This window comes from Lycium barbarum, chromosome 6, assembly GCF_019175385.1.
Source record: "Lycium barbarum isolate Lr01 chromosome 6, ASM1917538v2, whole genome shotgun sequence".
NCBI lineage: Eukaryota > Viridiplantae > Streptophyta > Magnoliopsida > Solanales > Solanaceae > Lycium > Lycium barbarum.
In genome coordinates this window covers 71,117,880-71,129,836 of record NC_083342.1, presented here as the reverse complement: position 1 = coordinate 71,129,836, position 11,957 = coordinate 71,117,880, and the positions used below count along the sequence as shown (strand labels likewise).

General features: G+C 39.8%; 2 protein-coding genes across 2 annotated transcripts; both read left to right on the top strand.

The window, feature by feature from the left end:
- The first annotated feature begins 3,291 nt into the window (after positions 1–3,291).
- On the top strand, positions 3,292–4,680 carry LOC132644079 (uncharacterized). Its single transcript, XM_060360632.1, has one exon. It carries the CDS (start codon positions 3,292–3,294, stop codon positions 4,678–4,680), a length of 1,389 nt encoding a protein of 462 aa, XP_060216615.1.
- Positions 4,681–6,025: 1,345 nt separating this feature from the next.
- Positions 6,026–7,751, top strand: LOC132644078 (uncharacterized). Its single transcript, XM_060360631.1, has 2 exons — positions 6,026–7,233; positions 7,613–7,751. The coding sequence occupies exons 1-2, from the start codon at positions 6,026–6,028 to the stop codon at positions 7,749–7,751; spliced, it is 1,347 nt and encodes a 448-aa protein (XP_060216614.1).
- The last annotated feature ends 4,206 nt before the right edge of the window (positions 7,752–11,957 follow it).

Here is an 11,957-nt window from a genome sequence, read left to right as displayed (position 1 = left end):
GCACCTGGTGGAGGAATCAGAGCTGAGGCTCCTCCCTGCTCTTCTACATTGGGCGCGGCCTCACTTTGCGATTCACTTTCCTCTACCTCCGCCGGAGGCTCCCTTTCTGCCCGCTTCTTCGTCGTAGCTTTGCCTTTCTGGGCAGCTGTAGCTTTTCCTTTCGGCGGCATTTTCTTATTTCCAAAAATTCATAATTATCCATTCCCGACTTAACAAAACATCATACACTCAAACTCTTCCTCATTCCACTCATCATACAAGTACGGAGAAATTTCCGAGGTGTAACACGCTGGCCAGCCATCACCGGCGGCTGGTCAGCCTCCACCAACAACCAACATTATACACTACCCACCCCTCACTCACCCGCAATCCCATGATATTCATCCAACTCTCCTGTCCACTTCTTCTTCTCCAAACTATGCTCAAACACTCGTGCATGGAACAATTCCCACGTCCAATGCCCACTGTGATCCCATACCAATGAAGGAGGTAACATATGTTGATGGCATCCCTGTGGTGCGTTGGACAATTGCTGAAGTATCTAGAATGGAGCAGATTGAAAACCTACAACATGCCATTGTTGGTAAGTTTTCTTATGGATGGCCGGAGTTGCAAGAATTAAGAACTATTATCCCTCAACAGTGTGGTGTGAAAGGAAAGTGTGATATTGGTCTCTTGAGAGATAAACACTTATTGATAAGATGTTTTCTAATGGAGGATTTCACTTATTGATAAGATGTTTTCTAATGGAGGATTTCATTAATATGTCCTCGAAGGGTGCTTTTTGGTTGAAATCTAAGGATGGTTTTACGTATCAAATGAGGCCACTAATTTATGATTCTAACTTTAAGGTTGAGGAAGAAACGTCAATAGCCATGGCTTGGATCTCTTTTCCAAATCTTCTTCCCACGTATTTTTTCAAAGAATCTTTGTTTACTTTGGCATCCGCAGATCTTCTGATGTGATTCTTCGAGTTAACAAAGAACCAATCGACCAGGATCTTATTCTTGAAGCGATTGATGGGCAGAATTCAACAAACGGACGTAAATCGGGCTATACTTCTCGAAATTATTTGATTTCAAGACGAGGAGAAAGATGACGATTTGAACTATAAAAATAACTATTGAATGGTTTAAATCAAGTATTGAAGGCGGAATGATGGAAAGAAAATTAGGGTTCTGGATATGACTAGAACGAATTTTAATCAAGAAACGCGTTCTTGAATGATCAAGAACAAATAAAGTTCCTAAGTCACCACTTGAAATCAACTTACGTGATAAAGAAACACCACACGCTATTGAAAACAAGATAAAGACTATCACCACCTTGCTTGGAACCAAAAACAAGGATAAAGAAGACCAAATAGAGAAAATAACTCTATTGCAAACTAGGGTTTATGCTAAAAAACGTGAATAGTATATTTACAAGTCATGAGAACCCTTTATATAGGCTTAGGTTCTCTTCTTTTATGACTACAAATCCATATTCTACTCTAGAAAGGAAATAACTAAAAACAAGGAAAATAAAATCCCTATTCTACAAGGAAAAGAATAAAAAAAAACTAGAATCCTACTAGAACTAGGATAAAGATCCTACTAATGATAGGAAATTAAATCCTACTATAATATAATTCAAGAAACAAGAAACCTATTTAGAAAAGGATTCAAGAAACAAGAATGGAAAATAATCTTCAAACTTGAGCTTCTTGGACTTTTCTTTTTCTTGAATTTCAATCTTGTGTTTCTTGATTTTCTTAGATTTCTTGATCTTCTTCATCTTTCATCATCTTCCTAAGTTTGTTCTGATGGAAATTGAAGATGAGAAGACTAAGGAGATTAAGGTGGAAAAGGTGAGAATACAATATGATCATTTACCAAAGTATTGCACAGAATGCATGTTGGAAGGTCATGCAAATGAGGACTGTCGTGTATTGCATCCTGAACTGGTGGCAGACACAAAAGAGGATGTAAAGAAAGAGGAGAAGGAGCATGGGAAGGGTGATGTATCAAACATAACTACAACATGTACAGTAGGAAGAAGAAGAAGACAGCAGGGATGGAGATATCCTGTCCAAACATATGTGCCTAAAGTTCTATCAAGTGGGAAGGTTGTTACTTATCTTGGAATCAATGACAAAGGAAAAAACAAAACTAAGATTCCTGATGAGGCTGGGAACAAGAGTGTTCTTGCCCCTAAAAGAGCAGTTTCTACGCATAATAATTTTGATGTGTTAGAAAAAATCATAGAAGGAGAAGTCAACAACAGTGTAGAGGATCAGGGAGCAGATGACAAGGTCGAGGAGGTAGAAAAGGGTAAGGAACAAGCTGATCAATCTTTTGATAAGAAAGGAATGGAGGAGAATCCTCAAAATGTGGTACCATGTGTGGCAGTCAATGATAGAGAAGATACCATAAAAAATACAGAAAGGAAAATGGATTCAAATGGTGAACAATCAGGGCAGACAACAAAAGATGTGTATGAAAGTGTGGGAGAGATGGTTAATGAGGGTGTCATTGCTGTTGAGGAAGATGATCCTGACAAGAATTTAGAGGACAAAAGTGCAAGTGTGGGAAAAATGATTGATGAGGGTGTCATTGTTGTTGAAGAAAATGATCCTGGAAAAAAGTTAGAGGATAGAGGTGCAAGGTATCAGGATCTTAGGATACAAAATGCATGTGACACTACATGCCATTCTAAGCATGGACATGCCTCAGGATTTATCATGGAGCAGATAGAAAAGGTCCCAGATGGTGATGGTACATATGAGCAGATGGAAAACCTTGATGATTTGCATGCTCTAGAATCAGGTGAGGATGAAATGCAGACTGAGGCTGATAGTTTGGCAAATGACAAAGGGGATTTGGAGGTTGCAGATAACCAAACAGATCAGACATTAAGTATTCCGAGCATCTCAATTAATGACAATGGCATTGGTTCATTTCCTCCTGAGAGGGAAGTGATCAAGGATTTGGTAGTGGCACAAGTGGAAATGGACAATGTGCAACCATTGAGTCTTCAGAGAAAACAATCTCCTTTGAAGGAACTGCATGATGTGATCTCTCATAATATTAATGTGGGAGCTGAGGTGGAACATGATGAGGGCAAGAACAAATTCAAAGAAAGTGAAGAAGAGGTTTAAGTGGAGCAGGTTTTTAGTACAATGGTCAAAGAAGTTGGCATCTCACCAAGATCTAGACAGAAAGGCTCTAAGAAAGGAAAGAAACAAGTAATCACAGATACTATTCCTATAAGAGTAGTACCAAGGAGAGGTTGTAAGTCTATTTTCAAATGATGATGAAGACACTCTTTTGGAATATTAGATCTGTGAACACACAACAAGCTTTTTACAGAGTCCAAATGCTGCACAGACATCACAAATTCTCCATTATAGCTTTAATGGAGCCTTTTCAACACTTTAGGCATATTCAGGGATTTAGAAGGAGATTAGGTATGAGATATGCCCATTACAACTGCAATGGTAAAATATGGTTCTTTGTATATGATAATGTGGATGTGGAGATCCTGCAGGACCTAGAACAACAGATTACTATAAAGCTGCTTTTCCAAGATTGGAATAAGTCACTTATGGTAACTATGGTCTATGCAAAGTGTGATCATCTGGAAAGAATCAGTTTGTGGGATAGTCTGTATAATTTGGCTGATCAAATGGAATTACCTTGGTTGGTAGGGGGTGATTTTAATTTCATTATGAATGAAGATGAGAAGATTGGTGGTTTACCTGTATATCTAGATGAATATGAGGATTTTGCATTTTGTATTACTTCATGTGAGCTGTTTGATATAAATTATAAGGGGAGTCTATTTACTTGGTGTAATGGGAGGGCAGGTAGTGACTGTAGTTTCAAGAGATTGGATAGAATGATCGCAAACTCTAAATTACAAGATGGGTTTGCACATATGGAGGTGCAACATTTATCCAGAACTGGCTCAGACTATGCCCCTTTACTACTTACTTGTGGTGAATCTTCACATCACATAAGGAAGCCTTTCGGATTTCTAAAATTCTGGACAGAACATGAATCTTTCTTAGAGGTGGTTAATCAGGCATGGATCACAAATTTTGAAGGGGATGATTTTATCAGATTTAAGCTGAAATTGAAGAATGTGAAATCTGCTTTATCTGCTTGGAGTAAGGCAACTTTTGGTGATATTTTCAAGCAACTGACAGTAAGGGAAGAGGTGGTGAGAATTAAAGAACAATGTTTTGAAGAGGATCCTACCCCTATGAACAGGATGGTGCTACAGCAAGCACAAGCAGCATTGAAAAATTATGTTCATTATGAGGAAGAATTTTGGAGAAAAAAGTCGCATATGAATAATTTTGCTGAGGGTGACAGGAATACAAGGTACTTTCATAGTATTGTGAATGGTAGGAGAAAGAGATTGCAGATCAGAAGAATTCAGAATCAGCAAGGAGTATGGATAGAAGGGGAGTCACCTTTGGCAGAAGAAGCTTGTAGATTTTACCAACAGCAGTTCTCTCAAGAGGTTGATCCATTAGACTTTGAATTGCTACAACATGTTCCTAATATGGTGGATCAGGATACTAACAATCAGCTGGTAAGCATGCCAACTCTAGAGGAGGTGAAGAAGGCTGTATTTGAATTATCTGCAGATAGTGCTGGTGGTCCAGATGGTATGACCGGAATATTTTATTAAGTGTTGGGACATTGTTGGTGCTGATGTATACAATCTTGTGAAAGCCTTTTTTGATGGCCAAACTCTTCCAAAGTCAGTCACACATACCAACCTAGTACTATTACAAAAGAAGAATAACATTGAGACCTTTGCTGATATGAGATCAATCAGTCTCAGCAACTTCATCAACAAGGTTATTTCTAGAGTGGTTCAGGATAAACTGGAAGGCATTCTACCTTCTCTGATATCTCCCAACCAGTCTAGATTTGTTAAGGGCAGATGTTTCATTGAAAATGTACTTCTAACTCAAGAATTTGTGACTGACATTAGACTAAGAGGAAAACCAGCTAATGTTGTACTTAAGCTTGACATGGCTAAAGCATATGATAGAGTATCATGGAGTTACTTGATCAGAGTTTTAAGGAAGATGGGATTTGCAGAAATTTTCATAGATATGGTTTGGAGGCTGATAGCAAATAATTGGTATTCCATACTCCTTAATGGTCAAGCTTATGGTTTCTTTCATTCCACCAGGGGTGTAAAACAAGGAGATCCACTCTCTCCTGCTTTGTTCATCTTATCTGCTGAAGTTTTATCTAGAGCATTGAATTCTTTATTTGAGAATAATGAGTTTAGAAGTTATGGAATGCCCAAATGGAGTGCAAATCTGAATCATCTGGCATATGCAGATGACACAATAATTTTTTCATCTGCTGATGCTAGATCTTTGGAGCTAATTATGGAGGTATTACATGCATATGAGCAGGTATCATGCCAACTTATAAATAAAGGCAAGAGCTCATTCTATGTACACAGTAAGGTGTCTAATGTGCTGATACAATAGGTGGAGAATATTACTGGTTTTAAAAGAGGCACTTTTCCTTTTACATATTTGGGTTGTCCTGTCATACATTCAAGAAAGAGAAAGGCTGATTACAATGATCTGATCAAGAAAGTCAAGAATAGGCTGCAGACTCGGAAAGGAAGATTTCTTTCATTTGGAGGAAAAGCTGTTCTGATCAATAATGTACTAATGAGTATGCCAATACATTGGTTGTCAGCCATCAAACCTCCAAAATATGTTATCAATGATATGCACAAAATCTTCTCAAGATTTTTCTGGAATAATAGTGAGGAAGGCAGAAGAAGACACTGGTCATCATGGCTAAATTTGTGTAAGCCAAAAGAGGAAGGAGAAGTAGGATTTAGATCTTTGTTTGATGTATCTAAAGCCTTATGTGCAAAACTTTGGTGGAAATTCAGGACAACAAATACTCTATGGGCAAACTACATGTGGATCAAATATTACAAAAGGCACAGTCCTCAGACTGTGCAGTAGAAGGGAAGTTCTCAAGTATGGAAGGCTATGATAGAGGCTAGAGATAATATAGAGCAAGAAATATGGTGGGAACCAAGGAGTGGAACTGCAAATGTATGGTTTGATAACTGGACAAAGCTAGGGGCTCTATATCACATCATTCCAGATGATTTTATGATAAATGAGCTTGTTCAAGATGTAAAAGAACTTATGTTGCAGGATGGTTGTAATACAGGAAGATTGCAGCAGTTATTCCCTATGGATATTGTGGATCATATATTAGAAGAATTGCACTTTCATGAACCAAAAGAAGAGTGGGATAGGCCAAGATGGATGATGACAGCATCAGGAAAATTTACTGTAGGCACTGCATGGGAATTACTGAGGAGCAAAGTAGTCAAGTCAGATGTCTTTAAGAACATGTGGACATCAGGGGTACCTTTTAAGATATCCTTCTTTTTCTGGAGGTTATGGAAGTACAAAATACCAGTTGGAGAGGTAGTAAGAAGGATTGGGGTAGATACTGAGGCAACCTGTTACTGCTGTGATCATAGGCAATATGAAACTGTGCATTTGTTTGTTATAGGAAATGTTGCTACAAAAGTGTGGACTTATGTTAAAACTGTTGTTGGCATCACAACACAGTTTCAACAAGTCAGCCAGATTCTTCAAGTCTGGTGGAATGCAGATTGCCCCTCAAAGTTCAGAACCATCTTTAAAGCTATACCAATGGTCACTATGTGGCAGATATGGAAGTGGAGGAATACAGTCCTACATGGAGGGAGGATGTCCATCAACAAAGTGATTTATGAGATAACCATGATCATATATCAAATGTGTAGAATGAGGTTTCCAGAGCAGAACAGCTTACCAAGATGCATACCTCAAATTCTACAAGTCTTTGAAGCATACAGGCCAAGAATTGTAAGCAAGATAGTGAAATGGGATTTTCCTATGCCAGGATGGTATAAATGTAATTCTGATGGAGCTTCTAGGGGAAATCTTGAACCAAGATCTGTGGCCTTTTGTATTAGAAATGCAGTGGGTGATTTCCAGTATGCAACAGCAATAAGGATATCAGATGGTTCAAATTTGATAGCAGAAGCAAGGGCATTACATGAGGGTCTTAAGTACTGTGTTACACACAGTCTGTTGCTAGTGGTGATGGAAACAGACTCAATGACTATGAAGATGATCTTAACTGGTCAGTGGGAGACTCCATGGAGTATATCAATGATCATAAATGATATTTCAAGGTTGAGGAGGGATAAGGAAGTGAGGGTGGAGCATGTTTTGAGAGAAGGAAATAGCCTGGCTGATTTTTTAACTAACTATGTTTTTGATTTTGCTGGTGATCATCATTTTCATAGTTTTACTTCACTTCCTGTGAAAGCAAGGAAAATTCTAAATATAGAAAAGTCACATATACCATACATGAGGATCAGGACAACTAAGGACCATCATATCCCTGGATATTAATATCAAGCTGGAGAGCAGTAGCAACAACAAGGTTGCATCTCAACATGCCATGAATAGCACATGCACCTGTATGAAACTATCTTTAGCAGGGGTACTAGAGTGGTATTAGCTTGAAGCTCATTCTCTTGTAAGACTTCTAAAGATTGGTTCATTCAGGAAACTTGAGACAATGGCAAACAAAGGTCAACATCAAGGCAAGGAGATAGCAGCTACATCTGAACGAACATGGAGGAATTCTACTCCATCCTGGAAGCCTGACTATGTATTCATTTTGACTTTGAACCATAGCACCTAGTGAGAGCTTGTAGGTGTTTGAGATGGTATCAAGGCAAGGCCAGAGGATCTGCAGTAGATTAGCTTCCATACAGTCTTTGGATGTAGTTTACATTTCAGTCATTTTTTTCTTTTTTTTCTAGGATTGTTTTCATTTGTTTTTTCTTTTCTTTTTCTTTCTTTACAGTATTGTACAGAAAACTTACTGTTTTTAATAAAACACTGCTAAACTTGGTTTGGTGGTTTTCATGCAAAAAATAAATGATGATGATTCCATTTCTTAAGATTCCTACTATTGAGACCTCTTTGACTATATGCACAAAGATGTGCTATTCACGAAGATTATTCTTGGGTTACCATAACCCTGGTGTAGTACTCCTCTCTAGTTAAAAGCTAGTATAAGAATAGTTGAGTTATATAAGATAATTGAATGTTAGGAGGTATAATTAGTGTATATGTTGTTTATAGGCTATTATGTTGCCTTCGAGTTATTATTATATGTATACGCCTGGCCTACGGGTCATGGAGTTGTTGCCTGGCCTACGGGTCATGGAGTTATTGCATGACCGACGGGTCACGGAGTAGTGCATACCTGACCTACGGGTCACGGAGTTGATTATACTTGACCTACGGGTCATGGAGTTGATTATACCTGACCTACGGGTCATGGAGTTGATTATACCTGACCTACGGGTCATGGAGTTGCTTATACTTAACCTACGGATCATGGAGTTGATTATACCTAGCCTATGAGTCACAGTGTTTTATTTATGGAGTTATGTTATCTATGCCTGACCTTCGAGTCACGAAGTTATATCTATAGAGTGATGTTATCCTGCCTCAGATGAGAGGCAACCCAGGTAGAGCACCTCCAGATGCTTTCTTGAAATATCCAGAGTATAGTTTGTTATTTCATTTCAGTTGTTATCTTGCCTTACATATTCAGTACATTATTCGTACTAACATCCCTTTGTCTGGGGGCGCTGCGTTCATGCCCGCAGGTTCAGGTAGTCGGACAGACGATTCAGCTCAGTAGGCCTTCCACTCAGCCGCAATCAGTGCACTCCACTTGGTCTGGAGCTGCAGTCCCTTTGGTGGTATGCTATTTTGACATGTATATATGGGTGTGATGGGGCCTTGTCCTGTCCTTTCTGCAGCTCGTGTTCCCTAGAGGTCTGTAGACAGTTGTATGTAGTTAGGATATTATGTAGCCATGTTGGCTTTCAGTTTTGTTGTTCAGCTTACATAGCAGCCTCGTTGGCTTGCTCTGTTGTGTGTATATATTTTAAGTGCGTGTGTGCCCAGTTCAGACGAGATAGACAGCATTTGTTTATATATATCCAAATTACAGCCTCGCCGGCTGGTTGATATTGTCAGTGTGCAGGTAGGCCTTAGCAGAGTTTCAGATTTAAAGTGGTTCTCTCAGGACCTAGTTTGGCACCGAGTGCCGGTCACGCTGCTCCAAATTTAGGGCGCGACACCTCGTCATAAGAGAATTGTTTAGTAACTTGGACATCATTTATTGGTACAATTCTAGAAGGATCTCCAATGCACTTATGAAGCATCGATACATGGAAAACTGGGTGAACTGACTCCAAATCAGGAGGTAGATCTAATTCATAAGCCACTTTGCCTACCTTGCATATAATCTCATAATGTCCAATGTACCGGGGGCTAAGCTTTCCCTTTTTACCAAATCTCATAACGCCCTTCATTGGCGTCACCTTTAAGAATACCCAATCTTTCACTTGGAACTCTAAGTCTCTTCGATGATTATCTACATAGGACTTTTGACGACTCTGAGCTGTTAATAATCGATCCTGTATGAGCTTGACTTTCTCTATAGCTTGCTGGACCAAGTCTAGCCCTATCAATTTGGTCTCCTCAACTTCAAACCACCCAATTTGGGATCTACACTTTCGCCTATATAAAGTCTCATACAGGGCCAACTGGATGCTGAAATGATAACTATTGTTATAAGAAAATTCAATAAGCGGTAAATGATCATCCCAACTACCTCCAAAATCCAATATACATGCCCGTAGCATATCCTCAAGAGTCTGAATGGTACGTTCAGCTTGCCGATCTATCTGTGGGTGGAATGTCGTGCTAAGACTCACATGAGTCCCCAAACCTTCTTGAAAAGATTTCCAAAAATTGGTGGTAAATTGAGTCCCTCTATTGGAGATAATAGATACCGGAACACCGTGAAGCCGCACTATCTCTTTAACATAAAGCTTTGCATAATCTTCTGCTACATATGTAGTTCTGACCGGTAAGAAATGAGCTGTCTTCGTAAGTCTATCCACAATCACCCATATAGAATCATACTTATGTCGGGAACGGGGTAAACCTGTAAGGAAGCCCATGTTAATTACTTCCCATTTCTAGGTTGGAATTTCTATATCTTGCAACAATCCGCTCGACTTTTGGTGCTCGATTTTCACTTGCTGACAGTTGGGACATTGAGCTACAAATTCCGCTATATTCCTCTTCATCCTATTCCACCAATATATAGATTTAAGATCATGATACATTTTCGTTGCTCCTGGGTGAACAGAATAACGGGAACAATGAGCTTCTCTCAATATTTGGTGGCGTAATCCTGCAACATCAGGAACGCATAACTTGCCTCGACATCGAAGAAATCCATCTTCAGAAATCTCGAATGATGACTTCTCCTTCTGAGGGAGTGCATTTCTATAATGAATTAGCATGAGATCCTCATACTGGCGCTCCTTCACTTCAACCACTAGTGATGAGACTGCTAAATTCTAAATGGTAGCATCCATATTGCCTGAGTCCACTACTAGCACCCCTAGGCTAGCTAATTGCTGGAGCTCACGAGCTAACTCTCTTTTCTCTGGCTGAACATCACATAAACTTCTCATAGATCTATGGATAAGAGCATCATCCACAACATTTGCTTTTCCGGGATGATACAGGATGTCAACATCAAAGTCTTTCAACAATTCCAACCATCGCCATTGCCTTAAATTCAATTCTTTCTGCTTGAAGATATACTGAAGGCTCTTATGATCTGTATAAATATCAACGTGCACGCCATACAAATAATGTCTCCACATCTTCAATGTATGAATCACTGCACCCAATTCAAGATCATGGGTCGGATAATTCTTCTTATGTTTCCGTAACTGCCTTGAAGCATACGCAATCACCTTGCCATGTTGCATCAACACACAGCCTAGCCAAACACTCGAAGCATCATAATAGACAACATAACCTTCCGATCCCTCTGGAAGCGTCAGGACTGGGGAAAAAGTTAATCTATCCTTTAGCACTTGGAAATTACGTTCACAAGCATCTGTCCATTAAAATTTAGCTAATTTCTGGGTCAGCTTCGTGAGTGGTACAGAAATAGAAGAAACACCTTCTACAAATCTCCTGTAGTAACCTGCTAAGCCTAGAAAACTATGAACCTCCGTAGGAGTTGTGGGCCTTAGCCAAGTCTTCATGGTCTCAATCTTCTGGGTGTCTAACCGAATCAGTCATGAATTGAGAACCTGAAGCCCTGAAACTCTGACTCAGCCCAGAATAAGTAGATCTATCAAATCTCTGGCCTGTAAACCATGGAGGCACACTATTCATAGAATAGCCTGAATGCCTAGAAAATTGTTGTCTTGGCCGGCCCCTAAACTCACTCGTTGGACCCGAAGACCTAGACCTCTTGCTATATCCTCTATCATGCTCACGCTTACTTCTTTGCTGTTGTTGGCTTTCCTCTAAATTCTAAGCATGGGCTTGAATGCGTGAAATATCCATATTATCCTGAAGGGACGCAGTCAGTCACCTATCCATCAAATGTGGCCCTAGGCCTCTCACAAATCGGTACACTCGGTCACCCATATCGGCTACCATGGCCGGAGCATACCTAGCCAAGGAATTGAAGCGAAGACTATACTCTAAGGCACTCATACTTCCTTGCCTAAGATTCAAGAACTTATCAGCTCCAGCCCGCCGAACCTCTGGAGGCAAGTAATGTCGGAGGAAGGCATCCACAAATTCTTGCCATACCGAGGGAGGTGCCTTGACTCCCCGTGAAGCCATCCAAACTGTATACCAATGAACCGCAACATCCCTCAATCTATAGGATGCTAACTCCACCGATTCAATGTCTGAAGCATGCATTAACCGAAGTGTCCTCAACATCCCACCAATAAAGTGTTGAGGGTCCTCATCCGGCTTTGACTCGAAGAATTTCGGAGGG